This window comes from Chiloscyllium plagiosum, unplaced genomic scaffold, assembly GCF_037043375.1.
Source record: "Chiloscyllium plagiosum isolate Xiang-an unplaced genomic scaffold, Cpla_swu_hap1 HiC_scaffold_10, whole genome shotgun sequence".
In the NCBI taxonomy this organism is placed as follows: Eukaryota; Metazoa; Chordata; class Chondrichthyes; order Orectolobiformes; family Hemiscylliidae; genus Chiloscyllium; species Chiloscyllium plagiosum.
In genome coordinates, this window is record NW_028270148.1 from 65,219,248 (window position 1) to 65,235,041 (window position 15,794).

A 15,794-nucleotide genomic window follows, 5' to 3' on the forward strand; every position below is an offset into this window, starting at 1 on the left:
AAAGAACTGTTACCATCTAACCCATGGTTAGAAGAGATACACGAGACCCAACAGAACAGGAGGCAGGTGCTGGGTATATTAAAGAGAGTTTAATTAGGTGTGAACTTGTATCAATTTGGAGAATTTATAATCAGTGGAGTTAGAATTTACATACTATGGTTAACTTGGGCTCTGTTCAGAAACAGTTACCATCTAGTTTATAACAATCAAAAAGCATTTTTTTGGACAGAAACTATGGTGAAAATTTAGAACTCTCACCATTGAAGTTGGGATTAAGAAGACTATAGACTCATTTGGATCCGTACAAGAAAATTTAGATGCACTCCATCATGCTGAAGGTGATATTCCTTCTTCTCAACATCCTCATCTTCCACCTTGGAAAACTATTGCAGCTCTCCCAGCTCTTCAATTTTCATCACCTTTCCTCCTTGTCTGTTCTAGTTGTGCTGAGCTCAGCATGCAAGGATTATGTGATTACATGGGAGTAATACCACATTCAAGTTCTCCTCCAAGCCACTCACCATCCAGACTTGGAAATATATCACCGTTTCTTCACTGTCACTCAGTTAATATCCTGGAATTCTCTCTCTAATTGCATCGTGGGTGAAGCCACAGAAGGTGGACTGCAGCAGTTCAAAAAGGCAGCTCACCACCAAGTAGGGATGGGCAATAAACGCTGGTCAACCAGTGATGCCCATATCCCACAAACAAACATATTTTTTAAAAATCCACTCAATCAGAATATAATGCAAGAATGCCCCAGAGCATTGGAAACTCGCTTTGAGGCAGTCTATTACAACAGACCAGATAGGAGAATGCATTACATTTGGTCTTGGTCAGGGTGTTGTGTAATATAGATATTGGCCACAGGAGTTGAAGGTAGCTCCGGTATACCAGAACCATCCTGGCAAGGTATCTGGTCCTTGGCATGAAGCAGGAACCCAACAGTTAAAGGATATAGACATCATGGCAGTTTCCAAAGTTTCTGGCAAAGGTATCCAAGGTGTGAAAGTAATGAGGATAGATGCTTTGGATGCCAATAGGAAATGTTTCCATTTGGGAAATGAAGAAATTACTGCCTTATTTAGATTAGATTCCCTACAGTATGGAAACAGGCACTTCGGCCCAACAAGTCCACACCGCCCCTCTGAAGAGTACCATCCAGACCCATTCTCCTACATTTACCCCTGACTAACGTACCTACCAGTATGGGCAATGGAGCATGGCCAATTCACCTTACCTACACATCTTTGGACTGTGGGAGGAAAACCACGCAGACACGGGGAGAATGGGCAAACTCCACACAGATATTTGCCAGAGCTGGAATCGAACCCAGGTCTCTGAAGCTATGAGGCAGCAGTGCTAGCCACTGAGCCACCATGCCACCCACAATATGATATGGTTCTCAGTGTAAAGTCTATAGTGCCCTGCATGGGCAAGACAGCAATGTTAGCAAAGACTACAGCCCAGGGTGTCACAATGACCTCATCACAGGGAAACAAGATGAAGCAATTTGATTTTGCACAAATTGTGTTCGTGGGTTGAGGCTTGAAAAGATCCCACACAGTGGATCCTTGGAAGCAGTCCATCACATTAAATTTAATAACAAACACAAAACATTGGAGAGAATCAGCATGTGTGACAGTATCTGTGGAGAGAAACAGTTAATGTTCAAACATCCAGAATCACAATGTTTCAGACTGGGTGAGTTCTGAAGAATCATTACAGAATTGAAATATTAACTTTGTTTCTCTCTTCATAGATGCTGCTTGATCTCCTGTGTTTCCCCAGCAAATCGGTGTTTGCTTCAAACTTTCAGCATCCGCAACATTTGTCTTTCCAAAAACGTAATCATAAGTGTCCACTTAACAAGTACTGGGATAGTTTGGCCACTACTCCTTCAGGTCACAAGTTCTGTTCCAGCAGATGTCACAACTCAGTAATTGTCTCCCTAAACCTCATTCAGTAGTGCCACTCATCTGGAGGATATGACAGCAAAGTCTGTTAATCTCATCCTCTGGAATCTCCCCTGCTACCTAAAAGGATCTTCTTGATGTTAAGGCTGCTCAGCAACCACTAGAGGTTGCTGACGGCCCTGCGTTTGCTGATGCTTTGCTCTTCCTCAATTTCTCTGCTCCTTCATTCCACTTTGGCCATAGCGATGCCAACACCTGCTGTGGCTGGATCCATTAAGGCAGTTACAATGAATGAATGCAACAAGTCAGCAATTGCAGTCGACTTTAACATCAGCCTTGATACAACAGGACATGGAAGTCACTGAAAGCTTCCACACACACCTCTAACATATTAGGCCTTATTCAGATACATGCAGCACAAGTAATGTCACACTCCATCTGTTAATCTAGTTGCCCAGCCCAATCATCATCTTATTTTTGCATTGCAGTCCTTTCAACTCTATTAGCTGTGAGCTTTCTGTGTTCTCAAATTCTCCTATTTAACTGGTCATCACCAATATTCCCCTGGCCCCCAGAGCAATTACACAACCACACTCAACAGCATGATCTAGTGATATCCTCATTGAATCAAGAGTAGTGGCAGCTATTGAACCCTTATGTCAAGGATTGCTCCCATTCACTGTAATTGCCCTTTCTTCACCCCGCCACAATGTTTCCAATCCACAAACTCAAGCTCTCCAATTTCCCCAAGATAAAACTGACTCCTAATAAAGCCTTTGACAATTAAAGCTCAAATCCCCTGGAATGACTATTGTCCAACTTGTTGGCTGACTTGGGAAGGCAGCTCTTGAACCGAATTCTATCCAGCTCCCTGACTGACATTCCACCAGTCACTGGACTGGTTAGAAACGGATTGTGACACCAGAGTGTGAGGAGAAAATTCCCTGAACCCTCATTATACCAAACTGCTGAGTGGCCAACCCCTGCACTGAGACCAGACAATGCCCTTGAATGACTGTGATACCACTCTCAACTAACCACAGTCACTTTTCACTGAATGAAGGCTTGTTTGATGAAGTAGTGTGAATGCCAATGTAACTGCAGGTGCATACTACAGGTGAGCCATTGACATAGCACAGTAGCATACAGCAACTTACCTTGCCCCCACTTGACTTTTCAGTGCTGGCAAATACCAGTTCCCAGTTTTGTGTGTAGTAAAACCAAGGCAAGACAGAACTACGAACAGACTAAGTTCTGAACATAACACCAATGTTCTAAAAGGCAATGCAAGCCAGAGATGTCTTTGGCATCCAAATAAGCACAAATTGAGTGAGCCAAGAAAGCAAAGTAAAAGCTCAGAGATGCACCCTGTTCTGATGCATGAGATGGGTGTGTATCTCTGCAGTGCAAAGCAGCCTGGTAGCAGTACTAAAATGCAAAGTGTCGATAAGCTCCAAAGTATACTATTGAAGGCTGAACTGTATTGTAAGGGAATCTGAGATCATCATGATCAGGTGAAGAGACTGGTACTCTGCTGGGCAAGGTTTCTATGGAGAAAAGATGCACGTGGTCACTGCCCATGGAGCATGCTCTGAGGCATTGGGGATTACTGGCCAAGAAGGAGGCGAGAAAAGATGCCAAAAAGCTGCAGCTGCTACGTAATTTTTCTGAATTTTAAGTCAGGGTATGATGCCATCAAGCTTTTCACTGGCACCTCAGAAAATACTTAACTGTATAAAAATGAGGTGAAGTGTAATAATAATGAGAAGCTCTTGCAGTCAAATGGAACTCTTGCCACTCACCGGCACAATTCTAATTTGCAACTGAACCCTCAAAAGGGAAGTCAGACTTTTCTATCCTCAACATTGAGAATCTCATCTTCCATTCTCAGTTGTCTCACAACTTGCAGCCATTTCCCTTTATCACTCAAACTGGGAAAAATTCACATCTTAACTCTCATTCTTCCTCCACAGAATATTCCGGACTATTCCTCGCATTTGTATTTTCATTATCAATCGGTTCAACTGTCATGGCAAAGATCAGTACATATATACACACATATTTCTTTTAAAAAGCATATACGCAGACAATAATAATGAAATTTTATAGTTAGTTATAAATGTGCATGAATTCAATCATAATAACGGAATTGAAAGAAACTGCAACTTACTTATCCCAACCCAAACTTTCAATTTCTTTAATAAGCTGTGCATAATATTGTGGAGGAGGAGGAGCTGTCAGGTCATTTTTGTTCCTTAATGCAATTTCCTACAAAATTAAGAAGTCATTCTTCAGTAATTATCCACAACACATTTACCATACCAGCCTAAATTTTATAGATTACAAAACTGCAGTGCATTGGGTTGACAGAATGACCTGGCAGTAAACAAGTTGAAATTATTATGTTTTGTTATACTCCATAATTTCTTAATAACTCTCAATAAAGTACTTCAACTATTTAACTGACTCAGCAAGCGATCTTGCTTCAGAGGCAATCGTTGTTGGAATCATTTATTGAAAAATATAGAAATTGTTTTCTGCCTTCAAAGAGTTGAGGTGAGCAGCAACTTTATAGAAACCTTCAATGATAAACCCATAATAGCACATTAAACTTCCAAGCAAACAATCCATTGCTTAGGAAGTCTTAGGAGGCACAGTCCAAAATAAAGGGTTAGCTATTAGAGCTATGCGAAGAAATGTCTTCTCATCCCAAAGGTATGGATATTCACTCATTGAGTATATTCATGTCAGAGATCAGTAGATATTAAATGGAACTGAATAATACTATGGGAATATTGACCTGAGGTTGAGCAGTTGTGCTTCAGCTCAATGACAGAGCAGGTTCGAAAGCCAAATGGCCTTCTCCTACTCCATTTCCTTGTGCTCTTACATGATAGTTTCTGCATTCAAACTTGGCAGCCTTCATTGAGTGACTTCAGTTCTTGATTTGGCTGCTAGATGGCATACTTTGCAGCAATATTGTAGCAATTCTTCAGAAGATCTCAAAAGAAACTGGCAGAACCAGTCCCACTTCATATGAGGCATCAAACCTAAAGAAATGAGTGACAAACTGAAGAAGTTTACATTCAAAAAAGAAGAATGCACAACTGAAAAAAGATTACAGTGGCATGTCTACCAACTTAAATTTATAAAGTGCCTTGAACCCACAACATTTGTTTACAGGTACATTACAGCACAAACTGTGACATTGAACCTCACAGGGTGGTTATCAGGACACATTAGCAAAACCTTGGTCAAGATGTTTTAAGAATCAAATTTAAGGCAGAAAGTTTAGAAGGTCAAAAAAAATTTGGAGAGGGAATTCCAAAACCTAGAATCAGGGGAGTTGAAGGTTCATGCAATTGTGGAGCATTAAAGATTTTGGATGACCAAAAAAGGCCAGAATTGAAGGAGAGCACATATCACTGAGGAGTGAAGAGCTGGACAAGGTTAGAGATAAGGAGGAGCTAAGTTATGGAGGAATTTTAAAAGAATGATGAAAATCTTTAAAGGCAGAAGTGGGTACTGCAGATGCTGGAAATCAGAATCAAGATTAGAGTGGTGCTGGAAAAGCACAGCAGGTTAGGCAGCATCCGAGAAGCAAGAAAAATCGACCTATCAGGCAAAAGCCCTTCATCAGGAAATGAATTCCTGATGAAGGGCTTTTGCCCTAAACGTCAATTTTTCCTACTTCTCCAATGCTGCCTGACCTGCTGTGCTTTTCCAGCACCACTCTAATCTTGACACTGAAAATCTTTAAAGTCAAACCAGACTGGGAGCCAATGCAAATCAACAGGCTGATAGGAAGTCGAATTTTGGAAGAGCTCAATTTTACAGGTGGCCTTTTAGGAGATAATGGTCGAGTCTCCAAGCTAGGGACCCACTTTTAAGCTCAACTGCAGGATCTTGAAGCCTGCTGTAAATTTCAGCCCTTTTTTTAATGATATACAACATGGAGAAATTACAATGGGACATTAATCAGTCATAAAGGTCTAGACTTTGTGCTAGAGTGTAAAACTGGTAGAATGAAATTGACCATCCATTTCACATTCCTAATTTTTACCTCCAGTCAATCTTCTATTGAAATTTTTAAAAAGGGAGATGTAAAAAAGAGGGCAAAATTGAGAGCTTGATTAACTTTTCTTTTCATGAGTACGTCCACTTTACACTGCTACTCTCGTTTAACAGTCCCATACCATCAATACATTTATCATAACCAATATAGTTTCAACTCAAAAATTCACCATGAGGCTGAAGTGAAGTTACATCAGCCCAAGATTTCAATATTTTACTCAAATTAACATAATTTGAGAACATTGCATGAGTAAAAGAAATGTTTCAATAAATTACTACAATTTAAGGAGACAAAAAAAGAAATCAAAATACTGCAGATGCTACAAATTTAAAGGAAAAATCAAAAATGCTGGAAATACTCAGGTCTGACAGAATCTTTGGAGAGAAAAACAAAGTTAACATTTCATGTCTATGACGTTCCATCAGATCAGAAATGCTAACTTTGTTTTTTCTTTCCACAGATGTTGCCAGACTTGCAAAATATTTCCAGTATTTTCTGCTTTATTATAGTTTTAGTAGGTATCGTGATGACAAGTTAAAGAGTAACAGACATTTGGTGAAAAACTGAATTACGTAAGACAAAATAAATTCATTTTCAATGACTGCTCCACTATAATTGCTTTAGTAAGTTGCCCAATTTGTGCATGCAGCATTGCCTTCCTATTAAACAAAGCTACGTACTCATGGGTAAGTCAAGTGTGGAAAATCACAAGGGATGATTCCAATTCCAAGGAGGTTAATTCTGTAAGTTGCAATACTCTTTGCCATGAAATAGGTAAGAGAGTTTATTTTTAATGTGGCCATCTTCAGCTTTATAGCTGAGTAATTGTGCAAGTTCGAGTGAAGCCAGACAGCATACTTTAAAAATATACAAATTACTGATCAAAACACAGCACTTTTTCACAATGTGTTTCATACTATGAAATAATTCACAGACTTAGATTTGCAACTGTCCCAAGTATTCTTGGCTGAGCCTTCTGATGAGGCATTACACAACAGAGGGGAAAGGGAAAAGAAGAAAAATGTTTTCCAATTTGGGTGAACTTGGGCCACTTAGGAGCAAGTCCCTTTGGCAAAACCTTCAAAGCAAATCACCAGCCATTAATCAGAGTTAATAATTCATTTAAGTTACATGCGATAAATTTAACCTTTTAAAGGAATTTAAACAATTTGCTCACATTTTCAGCAATCTTAGTTTTATTTTACAAAAGACTTTTGCTAATTTTTCAATTATAGGTCCTGTTGTCAAATTTTATTCTTGGATTCCTTTTCATACAGCATTCAATTGCAGCAGGGAGCAATATCAACTCATTATAATTAGGAGTCAAGGAAAACCAGAAAGCTCTTTTAACCAATGAGATTTATCAGCATGTGACCATAATGCAAAGAATATATCACTGCGTAGGAAACATATTGTTCAATAGTTCTTTCTTACTCACTTCAGGTGTTCCATGGACTAGAAGTATCCATTTCCAAAAACAGCCAATATACAAAAATTAAAGCAATCCCCGCTTTTACTAATAAGATTAAATACCTATTGAGCACCCATGGCTGAATTTGGTTAGGTTCATGCAGTTACTATAGGATTCTAAATTTCCAGAGGTTTACAACATCAGCTTAGACTTTCCATAAAGTTTTGAACTTTGCATGCACCTCTTACTGCACCTGCATCCAAATTAAGAAAAGCATATAGTCCATTGCTCACCTGAAATGCTTCAGGTTTTTAAAATTATCTATTTGACTATATTAATCTATGTTGCTTGTATTTAAATATTTTCCTCGATAATCACAAATTGATCAAATAACAAAGCTGATCTCACAAATTCATAATTCAGAAATTAGGGATGGCCTTATATGGAATTGGAGCGTCTGCGAAACGTTCATTACTCAACACAGAAGATGTTGATTACAAAAGTAGTAACTTGCAAAGAGTTTTCTAGCCAGCTAAACAAAATATCACTTGCAAGTCAATTCGGAATATGTAATGTGGTGAAAGTTGCTGCTACATCTCACTGGCTACCATATCTCCCTTTTAAAAAAGTACTTATGAAGATTGAAAATTGACAAGAAGATTTTGGATTCAGTCACAGAATCAGAGATATACAGCACAAAAACAGACACTTTGGTCCACCTCACCCATGCTGACCAGATATCCTAAATTAATCTGGTCCCATTTGCCTGCATTTCATCCATATCCCTCTCAACACTTCATACTCATATATCCATCCAGATGTCTTTTAAATGTTGTAATTGAACTAGCCTCCACCATTTCCACTGGCAGCTCATTTCATACACACACCGCCCTTAGGTCCCTTTTAAATCTTTCCCCTCTCACATTAAACCTATGTCCTCTGGCTTTGGACTCCCCAACCCTGGGCAAAATACCTTGTCTGTTTACCCTAACCATGCATATCATGATTTTATAAACTTCTAATCCTCAGTCTCTGATGCTCCAGGGAAAATAGCTCCAGTCGATTCAGTCTCTCCCTGGCAACATCCTTGTAAATCTTTTCTGAACCCTTGCAAGTTTCACAGCGTCATTCCTAAAGCAGGGAGACCAGAATTGCACACACATTCCAAAAGTGGCCTAACTAATGTCCTGTACAGCTGCAACATGTTCTCCCAAGTCCTACAATCAGCGCACTAACCAATACAGGCAAGCATACCAAATGCCTTCTTCACTATCCTCTCTACTAGTGACTCCACTTTCCAGGAACTATGAACCTACACTCAGAGGTCTCTTTGGTCAGCAACACTCCCCAGGACCTTACCATTAAGTGTACAAGTCCTGTCCTGATTTGTCTTTCCTAAATGCAGCACTTCATATTTATCTAAATTAAACCCAATCTGTCACTCCTCAGCCCATTGGCCCATCTACGTTTCCATGTGACATGTGAAACTTTCTTCCAGGAATGATGAATGTGTTTCAAGAGTGGAAGCCATGATAACATATTGACAATCTATAATGTATTCAAACATGGATTTTTTTGGAAAACAAGGTAATGGTATGGATTTCCCAATTTAGATGCACTTAGTATTAAAATGTATCCCCAAAGTTATACAGTGAGATGTAAATGCAGCAAAGCTTAGAATGAGAATAATATGTTTCTTCCCTGCATTCAAGAGAATGCCAAATCTGAGATATTTGGCTAGAGTATAGAATTGATTAATCAAGTTGTTGAAAAAAAAATAAGTAAATTATAAAAATGCAGTTTTATACATCTCTGCTCTTTATGTCCCACCCCTTGTACTCACCAAAACAGTCTTAAATTCCAACATGAAACTAACCAAGTCAGAGCAGTGTTGCAGTCTCTGGTGGAGAAAAGGAAAATGGTCAAATGTTCTTTCAGTGACTGATGGTGCAATACAGTGCATAAGATTTGATTGGATTATAAAGTATCTAATATATATGTTGACTTTTCCCTTGCTCCATATGTATTTTATTGTTATCATATGTGGGGGGAGTAATAAATCAACAACATGAATACCAGTAATACTTTTCTCGTTTCCAATGCCTTCCCAGACATGATTTAGACAAGTCAGTTGACAGACTTTGATAAATACAGTTACTCATCAGTACAGAACTTTCCTTTTTAATGAGATAAACATCTTTACATTGAAAGAGCAATACTGTCTCAGGGCTATGAACTGTCTACTTTGATGTGGTCTGATATCTGAACATAAATAGGGATGTGTGTGAACTGAAGAGATTAGTGCTGTTAACCAACAAATAGACAATGTTGCATCCATTTATTATGCTGATAAATAATAGCAAGAAATGTTGAAAGATGAACTACAAACACCGAGCTACTATTTCTGGCTAAAAACATTGAATACATCGTAATACTTCGTCTGAAAAATAAAACAATCTAATTAATAATAGTGCGTTCTCAAGTAGCTATTTAGTTTTGATTCACTTGTGGACTACACCTCAGCCTTCATAAGTCGATCAAAAAGCAAGGCAGCACAATTACATGTCATTAAAATATTCTCTAATTTAACCTGCTATAATCTGAAAAATTCCATGCTTATTAATTTCTGCTGTTCCTTGTGTTCATATTAATGGTGTCAATTTTGTTTGTAAATGTGTACTTCTTCTTTAGTAAGGTAAATTATATTCAAATATTTCATTTTTCCAAGTTTGTGAGAAGATTTGTAGCTCAACAGCAACAACCACAGCATCATTTTTCCATTCAAAGACAATTTATAATACCTCTAAATTTTTATTACGCTACTAGAGTCATTATTTTGCACATTACCTGCTTTATTATGTGCTGGTATCCTCGCAAGACTTGTTTTAACTGCCAGCTGCATTGAAGTCTTCAAGCGATTAAAAGCATAAAAATAAAAGAATACAAATTTTGTAATTTTCAAGTTACAAATTGCAGAATTTTACAAGAAATACATTGACATACAGGCTTCATCACTTCGGTAAAAGAGTGCATGAGTTTGTAACTCATCAAGGCATTATCAGTCCACATGAAGATAAACCTTACAATAGTAGTCAAGAACAGAGGTATAATTAGTAAGTTTGCAGATGACACCAAAATTGGAGGTGTAGTGGACAGCAAAGAAGGTTACCTCACATTACAATGGGATCTTGATCAAATGGGCCAATGGACTGAGAAGTGGCAGATGGAGTTAGATAAATGAGAGGTGCTTTTGAGAAAGCAAATCTTAGCAGGATTTATACACTTAATGGTAAGGTCCTAGGGAGTGCTGCTGAACAAAAAGACGTTGGAATGCTGATTCATAGACTCTTGAAAGTGGAGTTGCAGGTAGATAGGATAGTAAAGAAGGCATTTGGTATGCTGTCCTTTATTGGTCAGAGTATTCAGTACAGGGGTGGTCATGTTGCAGCTGTACAGGACATTGGTTAGGCCACTTTTGGAATATTGCATGCAATCTGGTCTCCTTCCTATCGGAAGAATCTTGTGAAACTTGAAAGGATTCAGGAAAGATCTACAAGGATGTTACCAGGGTTGGAGGATTTGAGCTAGAGGGAAAGGTTGAACAGGTTGGGTCTGTTTTCCCTGCAGCGTCCGAGGCTGAGGGATGACCTTATAGAGGTTTATAAAATCACGAGGGGCATGGATAGGATAAATAGACAATATCTCTTCCTGGGGTGGGGTAGTGCAGAACTAGAGGGCCTAGGTTTAAGGTGAGAGGGGAAAGATATAAAAGAGACCTAAGGGGCAAAGTTTTCGCACAGAGGGTGGTGCGTGTATGGACTGAGCTGTCAGAGGAAGTGATGGAGGCTGGTACAATTGCAACAATTAAAAGGCATCAGGATGGGCATATGAATAGGAAGGGTTTGGAGGGATATGGTTGGGTGCTGGCACATGGGACTAAATTGAGTTGGGATATCTGATCGGCATGGACGACTTGGATTGAAGGGTCTGTTTCCATGCTTTACACCTCTATGATTCTCTGTGGTCCAGCTATGGAGTAGCTCGGGTAGCTGGTTGCCTGGAGACAAACAACAGATTTAAATTAGGCGAATCAGTTTAAATATACCCCTAAAAATATCAAACTTAAATACAGTTTTAATTTAGCATATTGACAAACTTAAAAGCCAATGACAAAATCTGATGTTTTGGGGGGTTTATGACTGGAAAAGATTGAACAGTTTGGAGGAGAACTGCCAAGCCACCAGCATGTAAAGACTGCATGAAAAAATAGCTCTCTTAAAGGTACCTTTATTGATCAGTAACCTATCAAGCAGAATCCCCAAGAAGAAAAGAAGACTGGAATACAGAGAAGAATGGAAAGCTGCCTGGTTTTGAGATAAGAAGTTTTGTTTTGTAAATCTTAATTGGGAGTTTTATTGGACTAGTATTGTAGAAGGGGAAGGTAAAAGATTGGTTAGAAGAAGGATTTGTAAATAGCTGTTAGTTAATCATTCTCTGTAATACTTTAAGAAATAAAGTTGTTCATTTTTACTTTAAATAGTTCTTGGCCTCTCAAATTTTCACCGATTACTGCACGGGATAAATCTTTTCTGTGTTGCTGATTTAAATTAAGCAGAAGAGTTTACCCTGGGTTGGAACACTACATTGCTTTGGAATATCTTGAGACACCCTCTCCACCCCATTTTTCTTTCATCCCATCATTACTAAAACGCTTGTTCGACTTTTAGTTTCCAGTTCTGACAGAGAATTAATCTGTTAGGTGTCTTGCAACGGGGATATTTCCATAATCTAGATTTGGTGCAAGATCCTAGAGGCTACTGTTATGGACCAGACCAAACTCCCTTCAAATATACCAAGGAGGTAGCTTTGACCCTAACTTTTTCTTATTTAAAGGCAAATGTAAGGTGCAATATTACAGATGCTATTTGACTGATTACATTACTCGGCTTTAAGCAAATCACACTTTACTCTTACTCTACAAATAAAATACAAAAAAAAAACTCATCTAACTTTAACTGTTGGCAAACTTAGTAAAATAGTAAATTATTTAACTACTAAACAGCAACTGTTCCAATATAGTAACACCTCATAAACATACCCTTGGTAAAGGCAAATTCAGTAAAATAAATTGTCTCACATACAATCCAGTTGGAAAGAACATCAAGAGAAATTTTTGGCAGACAGAGAACTCAAACATTTTGTTACGGAAGGGGGAGATGTATGGCAGCTTCAAAATGCGAATTATTGAAAGTTAAACTAAAACCCTGGTTCTGTGGGAGCCTGAATCCACATGTTTGGGCTACTTCTACTTCTACATTATTTTAAAAAAATCCAAGGTCTCACAATCTGTTTACTGAATTGGCTCTCTTTGTTAAAATAAAAGAACAAAAAACACCTCTTAAAGTCACAGTAGCATCACACCATCTATAAATAAACCCAAAACATTTTATGGTCTTAAACAGAAAGATTTATTCAGCACCTTATTGTATTACTGGAAATGTCTTAATCCTTATGCACAGCCTTCATGGAGTTGCTATGGCTATAAACAAATGTGGAAGCCACTTGGCACAGTACTAGTCATATTTGTGGTGGGCAAATCAGTGGTCAAAACATGATAAATGCTCTCCACCACTTAAGCATTCTTCAGTTACCAAAGATAGCTCAATAGAATTATGTCATCACAAGTCAGAAGAATGTAGGTTCATCACCCAATCCTGAAATTTGAATACTACTGTGTATGCCAGTACTGCATGCACCATGAAGAGAATGCTTGCACAGATGCCATCTTCGGATGAGACATCAAACTGAGACTCCTCCTACTTTCTCAAGTGGAGGTCATATCATTATTTAAACAGCACAGTTCTCTTTGGCACCCTCTCCACTCCTTACCTAACAAACTCACATGCTTGTTTTTATCTCTTTTAGGAACTTGCTGTGTATAAATTAGCTGACATGTTTCCTACATTATAACAATGGTTGACACTGCAAAACTGTACACAGGTATACGGACTGAAATCTGCTTTGTGGTGCCCCAGATATACAAGATTTTGTTTAAAATAGGAAGATCACCAAATCTTGGATGGGCCTCAATTTAAGACCAACTGAAGGATAGTACCTACCACTGCAGTACACCCTCATTTAATGCACTGAAATGCCAGCCTATGTTAGGTCAAACTCTTCAGGAGCTTTGTAACTAAGCCAAGGTGGCAAATATCAAAACACAGTACAAATGCTGTCATTGAAATAAAAAAAAATCCATACCTTGCATTTCGCAAACATTTCTGTTCTGGCAACAGAATTCTTATACGAAACTCCTTGTCCTGTAAAGGTGCAGTCAAAAGAAAGGATATATTTAAAAAGATAATCCAAAATTCCTTTTCATTATAGTCAAATCATTGCAGTGTTCTTTTAACCTAATTTATGTGACATCGGTCAGAAAGACGTTAAAAATGCAAAGAAGCCCAATTAAAATAAATAAAGTTCAGGGGATTATCCAAAGAGTGGACCAATTAACCTCTGAAGAATAACAAATTTGTGGGTAATTGAGATTTTTCAGCAGCACTTCCCTTTGTTGGGAAAAAGCAATAGTTTCTTCACAACTCCACATTGTACCAGTCTATATTTCAGTGAAAACAACCAGAGCTCCCAGATGAATGTTAACAATATTATGCACTCACTCCCAATATTCAGCAAAGCTATCAGCATTAAAACCAGCAAATGGGCCTCTTTAAACGCAGTTCTGCATTAGCGACTAGAGTATTTTAAGCTGACATTATGTACAGAATTTGCACCATCTACCATTGCAGAAGTGAATTTAAAAAGGCAGTATCCCAAGCAATTTCAGGGTAAGCAGTTCCTCAGAGATCAGGGCTGATCCGAACTGCTGATGCAATAACTGAAGTTCAGCATATTCTATTGTTAGCACTGATTTTTGTGGCTGGGAGTCAGTGAGCACACTGGAGATGCATTTTTCTTCATAGCTCCTGGATCCAGTGGCTGCGGTTAAAGACAATTATGTAATGAAGCTTAATGATTCTAGTACCAACTCAACTTGAACCTAGCCAACTGAAATGTGTGAAGATAAACTGCTGGCTGCCTAATTATTACAATGTTTATTGAAATTCTCAACCAGTAATACAGTTAATTAAAGAAAGTTTGGATGATAGAGGCCATACGATATCAGTTAAACATCATTTTACTAAAGACCTAATAAATGACAATTCTGTTCAAACAGCATGGCAGGAACATTGTGGAGCTAGAATTAGGCTATTTATTTTAAAGAAGTGGTTAATAAACCTATTATAAATCATAGAATCTTTACAGCGCAGAAAAAAAAGTCATTCAGCCCACTAAGTTTGCACCAAACCTCCAAACAGCATCCCACCCAGATCAAGACTCCTACTCTATCCTCATAATTGGGCAATTGCATTAATGGGAAATTCACCACAACCAATCCACTTAATCTACACATCATTAGACTGTGGGAAGAATCTGCAGCACCAATGGAATCCCATGCACACATAGGGAGAACTTGCAAAGTCCACACAGCCTGACGTTCATCCAAGGCTGGAATCAAACCTGGGTCCCTGATGCTGTGAGGCAGTAGTGCTAACCACTCAACTACAGTTGTGTATTGGCAGCAGTCAAAATAGCTAGCCCCAAAACAATAACAAGAGAAGAGGACACTCAGTACAGTGCACACTTCCAACAGACCATGTTAACATTATTATAGTTTCATCTTTAATCTGATGACTGATGCTCTGTAACTACAAAATGGAAAAAAATATATTGTTATTACAAGCTTCCACCTCACTGAGGAGACTTCAAACCAAGCCACACTCAACAATGCACTGAAAACTCTGCTCATATTTTAATAGCTTTGAAAATGCACATCACATCAGCTAAGACAATCTAAAATATTCTAAAAGAATTTAACATTACAAATAAAGCAACACATAAAATTCTAATTTTTAAAAAGATAATTTTCTCTTTCCCAATGCTAAATGATTGTTTGAAAATTTCTAGAATCTAAATCCACATCTATGCCAAAAACTAATCCATTCTTCCCCATCGATATAGCAGGTTTTATTGAAATCCATCCATTGATTAGTTCTTTTTTCAGATATACTGTTCACAGAAAAGCAGATTAACAAGTGATAACAGCATCACTGCCCATTTTAACTGGCAGAGACAAGTAAAGAAAATCTCACAACAAACTTTTCTTTGAAAATCTTCACTAAGAAGAATTAGCTTGGAGAGCTCTGGGAAGTTGAAACCAAATATTTTTATACATTTTGTCGAGAATGCAAATGAACATTCTGAACAATGATAAAAGTTACGTGTACAGCTTTCAAAATAGATTTGAAAGTCACATGCAAACGATGTGACTAAG

The 15,794-nt window shown here is 38.2% G+C and overlaps 1 protein-coding gene across 4 annotated transcripts in view; it reads right to left on the bottom strand.

Annotated features, from left to right (window-relative positions):
- fancl (FA complementation group L) overlaps window positions 1-15,794 on the bottom strand; it is an 89,188-nt gene that overhangs the window by 47,184 nt on the left and 26,210 nt on the right. For all 4 annotated transcript variants that reach the window (XM_087991404.1, XM_043696040.2, XM_043696041.2 and 1 more), the window contains 4 exons: window positions 13,664-13,722; window positions 10,250-10,310; window positions 9,246-9,302; window positions 4,087-4,184 (listed from right to left, as the gene is read on the bottom strand). In XM_087991404.1, coding sequence (XP_087847530.1) covers window positions 4,087-4,184; window positions 9,246-9,302; window positions 10,250-10,310; window positions 13,664-13,722 — 275 coding nt within the window. The remainder of the gene's footprint in view (window positions 1-4,086; window positions 4,185-9,245; window positions 9,303-10,249; window positions 10,311-13,663; window positions 13,723-15,794) is intronic.